At 50.9% G+C, this 7,827-nt stretch overlaps 2 protein-coding genes across 2 annotated transcripts in view; one reads left to right on the plus strand and one right to left on the minus strand.

Moving 5' to 3' along the window:
- Positions 1-4,539, plus strand: part of PANK4 (pantothenate kinase 4) — a gene marked incomplete at its 5' end in the record, with an annotated part of 15,469 nt that extends 10,930 nt beyond the window's left edge. The window contains 6 exons of the mRNA XM_009073582.1: positions 294-349; positions 883-932; positions 2,217-2,321; positions 2,496-2,596; positions 3,091-3,159; positions 4,031-4,539. Of these exons, the coding sequence (XP_009071830.1) occupies positions 294-349; positions 883-932; positions 2,217-2,321; positions 2,496-2,596; positions 3,091-3,159; positions 4,031-4,244 (595 nt within the window). The remainder of the gene's footprint in view (positions 1-293; positions 350-882; positions 933-2,216; positions 2,322-2,495; positions 2,597-3,090; positions 3,160-4,030) is intronic.
- Positions 4,540-6,035: 1,496 nt separating this feature from the next.
- The window catches only part of LOC103801162 (probable glutamate receptor), a 7,720-nt gene continuing 5,928 nt past the window's right edge, over positions 6,036-7,827 (minus strand). Inside the window, exons 9-10 of the mRNA XM_009073571.1 lie at positions 7,143-7,390; positions 6,036-6,137 (exon numbers count right to left, since the gene is read on the minus strand). Of these exons, the coding sequence (XP_009071819.1) occupies positions 6,036-6,137; positions 7,143-7,390 (350 nt within the window). The remainder of the gene's footprint in view (positions 6,138-7,142; positions 7,391-7,827) is intronic.

A 7,827-nucleotide genomic window follows, 5' to 3' on the forward strand; every position in this document is an offset into this window, starting at 1 on the left:
TTTAGAGCAGTTAATATCCTGCCTGGCTGCTCTGCTGGTGGTTCCTGGCACTGCTTTGGGGCTGTGTTGTACTGTGCCTGCAAATATCTCTGGATTGCTGAGGCTGTTTTAGCATCACAACTCTAATTTAGCTGAGGCTTTTGGCCTGACATGAGCACAAAGTGTTTCCCAGTGCTGGGCCCACCCATCCCCAGTATAACCAGTGCTGACCACCTGCTAGAGAGAGGTTTGAGTCACATTTGTTGGAGATGAAGGTATGTAACTGTGTGCCCTTTATTTCTTTCCTGACACAGCGTTCTGGAGTCTGAGCCACAGTTTGGATTTGAGGAAGCCAAGTCGAAGCTACAAGGTAGAGGGAGATCCGTGGGGGTGGGTGGAGCTGGGGGTTCTGTTTGTGAGAGCAGAGTGTGGATGTTGTGCTGGTCCTGTGGCCCAGATGACAAGGAGTCATCAGGACTTGCTGGGGTTATCTAACTGCAGAGTTTGGGGGCAATGTTCCTGTTTGAGCCCCAAAGGAATTGAAATCTGCAGACCTCTCCTTGGGCAGAAGCCTTAGCCAGGGATGTTCATTAACTGGTGCATCTCTGGACAGTGCCCTGGCAGATGCAACACTCCCAGCCCAGGATGAGTCATTTCAGTGCCCAACTCACCCCACTCAGTGCTTTAGCATGAAAATTCCCTTTCAGGGCTGCTCTAATGGAGCCATTCCCATCCCTAAGAGCTCAGGAACTCCTTGAACCCACGCCCTGGATACTGCAAACCTGCACTCCAATGCTTTAATGCCTTTAATGGGACCCTCCTGCTGTTTCAGTGTGCAGAATGAGTGTTTGTGAGAGTTTCTGCCTGTAGGGAATTGCTGACCCAACTCTGTCTGTGCCACAGAACGTCCCTGGTTGGAAGACTCCTACAGCCAGTGGCTGCAGCGCCTGAAGGTATGGCACAGCTGTGGGCACTGAGCAAAACTCAGAGCCTAAAGCAGCAAAGCACCTTGGTCATTGGGGGGTTTAGGCAGGCAACAGAACTCTGTTGAGACAGCTCAGCAAATCCTGGCAACACAGTCCCAGTGATTCCCCGTAAAGAAAGGAGTAAAGGAATTTGTGTGACACTTTGTTCCTGAGCTGCTTTGCTGAGTTCCCTCAGGAATGGGAGCTCAGCTGCCCCCAGAGCTGCCCCAGGGTGACCACAGCCTGTCCCCTCCCCACAGGGACTCTCCCTTCTACACAACCACACCCCAACACTGAAAATTTGGGTCCCACTGTAGCATTGGGGTTGTTCTTCCCTCTGAGTAGCCAACCTAAAGCTGGCATTAATGCAGGACTTGCTGAAAATAATTAACTTACCAATTAGCAAAGCTTTCTTTGCCCTGTGTGATCTCTATTACTGTTTGATTAAAGTTAATTGGAAAGCTTTTGTGTCTTAGTGTAAATCTCTGGTGGAAATGGCAGCCCAGAGGTTTGGGATGAACAGACCAGGGCAAATCATTGTGTGCTACATCCTAAAACAAAGCATCAGCTAATTGTGTGTGATGGGGATAATGAAGGAGCTTAAGCAATGTTCTGTCAGGTTTTGGTCAGGAATGAAGTATTTTTCACTATACAAATTCTTCTGCTGGTATGAACTGGAGTGAACTGAGTTTCGTAACGTCAGATTGAGAACAAATTAAAAGGTTAATGGAGAATAGGAAATATCTTTTCATTTTAGGATGTCACTGCCCCCAGCAGTCCATCCTGCCCTTTCCTGGCAGAAGGGAATCCTGTTCAGCCAGCAGCAGGCTAGCTTAAAACAGCCACCAAGGTAGGTCCACCTGACACCCAGCGCGGTCACGCTGCTGCCCCTGAGAGGGGATTCTCCAGCTGCATGGAGAGCAGAACACCAGCCAGAGCCAGGCCTGGACAGCAGGGCACAGGCCTGGAGTTAGGCCTGGCTTGAACTGGCAGGTGGAGGTTTTGTTGCTGGAGTTTGAGAGCTTTTTCTCAAGCACAGCAAAGGAACTCGAGGCTGTTTGAAATACCTGTGCAAAGGCACTGTCAGGGAAGCCCATTCCTCCTGGGATGGAGGGCAGGAGTGTGCTGGGAGTTTGCTGCTCCACAGACCCAAAGGCTCAGTTGTTTGAGGGTGTACATGTGGGGTCTTAGAGCAAGTAGCTGTAAATGACACAGACTGTTCTGAACTGAGTGGTGCTCCATCCTGAACGCATTGGTTTTCTCTTGCAGGAGGGTCCTCCTCATAAATGTGCCTTAATTTTCGCAGATAACAGTGGAATAGACATAATTTTAGGAGTCTTTCCTTTTGTCCGAGAGCTCCTTTCTAGAGGGACAGAGGTGAGTGGTTTTCCTGGGGAATTCCTGTGTGCCAGAGCCCTGGGATTGCTGGAAGGTGTAACCTACCAGCAGCTCACTTCAGATTGGCTCTTCTCTGCCAAACTGGGAAGAAACCAAATCCCTGGAACTCCGGAGTCTTAACTGTGTGAACTCTCCCCTGCCACTTCTCCTCAGGTTATTTTGGCTTGTAACTCTGGCCCTGCCCTCAATGATGTCACCTACAGTGAGTCCCTGATCGTGGCCGAGCGGATTGCAGCCATGGACACAGTGATCCAGTAAGCACTGACCCAGAGCCACTTCTCTCACAGCACCTTGTCCAGGAGGGAGAAATAATTCTATGGCACATACTTAGTCCATATGGAACTGTTTAGTAGCAGTGTCTGAGATCTGCAGCCTGGCAGTAAGCCAGGAGAATGTTTACTGTCATTAAGGTGGGAAATGCAGAAATTGGGTCTTTCTGGGACAGCTGTAATTATATTTCTTGTCTGGGCCTTCCCTGACAAGCACTCAAGCTACTAAAGCAGAAATGTTCTGTGTTAATAGAGGCAAATAAATCTGTGTCTCACATAGAGTGTCCCCAGGAGAGGGTGCAGAGCTGCCTGAATAATCCTTGAGCTCGAGGAAACATTGTGTTTCCTGGTAAAGTCCCAGCAGGAAAAGAAGCCTTGGCATAGGAGACTTTGCTATTCTTGCTTGTCTGGCTTATTCCCAGCTGTGCACAACCTGCTGAAGCAGCTGTTTAATGGCTTTGTCTGTTTTTTAACCACAGCTCTGCACTGAGGGACGAGAAGCTGCTGCTGGTTCAGACAGGCTCCAGCTCTCCCTGCCTGGACCTGAGGTATGTGAGCAAAGCACAGGTTGGTTTGTCTCCCTCAGCTCAGGATGGGCAGAGATTGGGCTCTGGAGCATCCCAGCCACCCTTCCTGCTGGGAATCCCTTCTGCACACCCACTAGGAGTGGATTTACACAGCTGTAGCACTGGTGAGGCCTCACAGGGTGTTGGTCCTCGCTGAGATGTCTGCTCAGCAGGGACACACCATCAGCTCCCTCAGCAGGAGGTTAGGGCTGATGTTAGATCCTGCAGGGGACCAAAACCCCCTGGAAATAACCAACATTTCAGTGTTTAACCTATTCAGTTTTAGTTTCTCTTTTGGAGACAGAACTTACCTGTGTTTTCTGGGAAGTCCCAGTTTTGGTGCATTTAATGAAGCTTTAAAATGGCATGATTGAAATGATTGAAATCAACCTGTTTATCAGCATCAATAATGAATATCTGCACAGATAATGAGGGTGGGGAGACACTGGCACAGGTTGCCCAGGGAGGCTGTGGCTGCCCCAACCCTGGCAATGTTCATTCCAGGTTGGATGAGCCTGGAGCAACCTGCTCTGGTGGGAGTTGTCCCTGGGCAGGGCAGGGGTTGGGGTATAGTTGGAACATAGTTCTACCAACAGAGCTACTGGGGCACTTTGCCCAAACCCACTCTAACAGCTCTCAAGGTAACACACCTGGTTTGGAGCCTGAGTTATGCACAGAGCCAAAGGGTTGAGCCCTTCCCTCGGGGTTGGCCTGTGATCCTCGTGTATCTGTTCCACCTCAGACCATTCCATGTGATCTCTGAGGTCCATTCCACCCCCCACACTACAATCCCACCCCCAGAAGGGCAGGGCCCTGTGTGTGTGTGCTGTAACCAGCCCTGTGTGTGTTGCAGCCGCCTGGACCAGGGCCTGGCCGCGCTGGTGCGCGAGCGGAACACAGACCTGGTGATCATCGAGGGCATGGGCAGAGCCATCCACACCAACTACTACGCCGTGCTCAAGTGTGAGAGCCTCAAGCTGGCTGTCATCAAGAACTCCTGGCTGGCTGATCGCCTCGGGGGCAAGATCTTCAGTGTCATCTTCAAGTACGAAGTGCCATGTCAATGATGGGGCTGAGCAGCAGCCGCTGGACTTGCACTAGTTTTTCCTTTAACTGTAAAGAATGTATTTTTATTACAACAGGGGAGAGGTCACAGGAAATTCCGTATTTATATTGTGCTTTTGTGACTTAAAAAAGCGACAATATGGTTCACTCTATAGTCTACACACTCAAATATATATATGTATATCACCCATTGTTTATTTTGGTAAGTGTTTATTTTGATGCTGCAGTATTTGTGATGGAAAGACTTTATTTTTTTGTTCTGTGAGACATTCATATAGAAATATATTTAAATGTCAACGAAACCTTTTTTTATACATCTCTGCCTACTCTGCCAGCAGTGACGTGGCACATACCAAATAATAGTTTCTAAGTGCTAAGTCAACCTGACATTGCCTTTTCAGCTTTTAAACTTACCTAAGTCTCTCCTGCTCTGTGCAGTTAGGTTGATGATGGAAGGACTGACCCACCTTGGAACCCAAACATTGCCCAGGCTGTGGCAGAGCTGTCCCGGGCTGAGATGTCCTGACACTTGGGACTCTGAACTCCATTGCTCTCCCTGTTTGCAGCTGGTTGGGAGGGAACCCTGCAGCTACACTGAATTCCTTCACAGCAGTTGGAAGTTGAGTCTCACCAAGTTTTCCTTACAGGGAATGTGCAGCAATGATTCAGGATCACCCAAGCTGCTTCCCTGGCTGAGGCCTCGTGGTGTCTGTTGCCTTCAGTTACTCAGTGTTGGAACTGATCAGGATTAGGCTCTTTGTTCTCTTTGAGTGACTCAGAGCCATTCCCAGCAGACCAAATTTGGTTTCCCCCCCAGGAGCTGTGCAGTACATAAATGGATCTAACCATCACATCACAAACCAACACGTGCAATGCCTCAGTGATCCCAGCTCTGAATGAAAAACAGCTTAATGAGAAAACTGTTTAACATGCAGCTGAGAGAACTGTTCCCCTGAACTTCAGATGTTCTCTGAGAGCAGGAGAGTGAGGCAAAACCCCCTCACAGCTTCCCCTCCCTGGGGCACTGGGACTTTGCTGTCACTGCCTAATCCCCTACTCCCTGCTCCAGTACTGTTGCATTTCTGCTGTCAGTCCTCACCTTAAATACTTCTTGATTGGGTCAGCTAGGACAAAACATTCTCACCTTCCTGTGCCGCTGAGGGACAAAGGACGAGCTCACCTTGGCATTTCTTAGCTCCAGTGGGTCCATAGTGGCAGGAGCTTCCCCTTCTCAGGTTGGGCCCCCACGGGGGTGCAGGGAGGGCCTGGCTGGGGTTACACAACACTCATTTCTGAGTCAGAAATGCCCTTACAGCCCCAGCACCCCCTGTCAGGGAAGGGAAGATCCAGGCTATTTATAGCTGAAATGCTTAAGCTGTTGCCCTTGCTGACAGGAGTCAGGTGAGAGCTTTAGTGGCTCAAGATTGTACCTCACACAGTAATTAGTCACATTAACCTGTCCCCAGTCACTTACTCCTACAGATGTTCATGGACTTACAGGGTAAACTTCTAACCTAACCATGGCTCCACCCTGGACAGCTCAGCATCATCGTTCACCTCCCTGTTTGTCACAGTTCTGCTCAATCCCTCATCACTTCACATTCTTCCAACCCCTTAAATACCCTCTCTATCCAGCTCCACCACCACTCCAGACATGCTGTGTCTGTGGAATTAGAAAACTAATACTCTAGACTTGCAGATAAACATCTCTCTACACTGATACAGTTCCTAGGACATGTACATGGTGTAACCCTAACACAGGGTTTCTAACCCATTCCTAGAGCAAAATATGCCTAAGCATTTGCCTTCCCTGACGTGTCCTGGCTCTGTCTGCTGTTTGCTTTTATCCGTAGACGAGTGCAGATTTCTTCTGTGAACACAGAGCAACAGGATTTCTGAAAAACAGAAGGGAGGAGAGAAGGGGGTGGTTCTGTGTCAGGGAATCCACACCTTTTCCCCCTGCACAGCCCATCCTGGGGGATGGTGGAGGGCAGGAGCACCAAGCTGCACACACACACACACACTGGTGCAGTTTCATTACATGTGTTTTCCTGCTGGTCAAATGGCTTAAGAACAGCCAAAACTGAGAATAAACTTGGTACTGATCGTTTACTGTCCTCTGTGCACACCCCACGTATTGGAATGAGTTTGGCTGCCCTGGGGGTTACAGGAAATGTTTCTACTGAATATTTTTGGGGGGATGTGGGGAGGTTATTTTATCTGTTCAGGCTACAAAACCATCACGCTGTGGAGTTTCAGTGCTGTAAGGAGTAAACACAGCATGGTTTCCCCATGTGAAGGAGGTGATTCTCCCCCTCTGCTCTGCTCTGGTGAGGCCCCACCTGGAGTTCTGCACACAGTTTTATGTCCCCAGCATCAGAACAGGACAAGGAGTAATGGGGAGAAATTCAAAGAGGGAAATTTAGGTGAGATCTTAGGCAGAAGTTTTCCCTGTGAGCGTGATGAGACACTGGCACAGGTCGCCCAGGGAGGCTGTGACTGTCCCAGCCCTGGCAGTGTTCAAGCTAAAGCCTTGAGCAATCTGCTCTAGTGGGAGGTGTCCCTGCCCAGGGCAGGGGGTTGGGGTGGGTGATCTCTAAGCTCCATCCCAAGCCCCCCAGGGCAGTGGGGTGGGTGATCTCTAAGCTCCATCCCAAGCCCTTCACACACTGATGCAGGGCAGGGGTTGGGGCTGCCCACCTTGGCGTGCCCGGCCGCGTGCCGGCTGCGGTTGGAGAGCTCCACGACGGCAGCAATGATGCCCAGGGCCAGGCCCATGGCCAGGGTGAGGAAGAGCCCCCCCAGGGCCTGGGGCTGCAGGGGGCTCCAGCGGTCCCTGCTGTGCCTCAGGCAGCTGCTCTCCCACCAACTGATGCAGGGCAGGGGTTGGGGCTGCCCACCTTGGCGTGCCCGGCCGCGTGCCGGCTGCGGTTGGAGAGCTCCACGACGGCAGCAATGATGCCCAGGGCCAGGCCCATGGCCAGGGTGAGGAAGAGCCCCCCCAGGGCCTGGGGCTGCAGGGGGCTCCAGCGGTCCCTGCTGTGCCTCAGGCAGCTGCTCTCCCACCACTTGTTCCTCAGGTAGTCCAGGTCGCCTGACTCACGCAGCTTGAGCACAGCGATGGAGAGAGGCTTTGTCCACGGGGAGGCTGCAGAGGAGAGGGAGAAAGAAGCACATGGGAGAGCTCACAGCATTGTCAGGCACTGGAATAGTGGCCAGAGAGGTGCTGGAGTCACTGGAGGTGTTTAAGAAGAAGATATAGTTTAGGGGTTACAGCAGTGACAGGTTAACTGTTGGACTTGATGATCTCAAAGACCTCTTCCATCCTTGATTCTAACACTTAAATGGTGCTGCTCCACCACCCAGTGGGGTTAGTGAGTGCCAACCCAAATGTTCAGCTGGTCACTGCAAATGGAACAAAACAGACCCAGCCAAGGGTTTTTCCTAGCCAACAACCATCCTGTCCTGTCCACAGAGGTGTGGTAACACCTGTGGAATAAGGACAGAGCAAAGGTACTTGGGGAAGGACAAGTCATGCCCCAAAAGAGCAAATTGTGCCCTGCTCAGTCAGGAGCTTGGCATTCC

This window comes from Acanthisitta chloris, unplaced genomic scaffold, assembly GCF_000695815.1.
Source record: "Acanthisitta chloris isolate BGI_N310 unplaced genomic scaffold, ASM69581v1 scaffold26540, whole genome shotgun sequence".
Lineage (NCBI taxonomy): Eukaryota > Metazoa > Chordata > Aves > Passeriformes > Acanthisittidae > Acanthisitta > Acanthisitta chloris.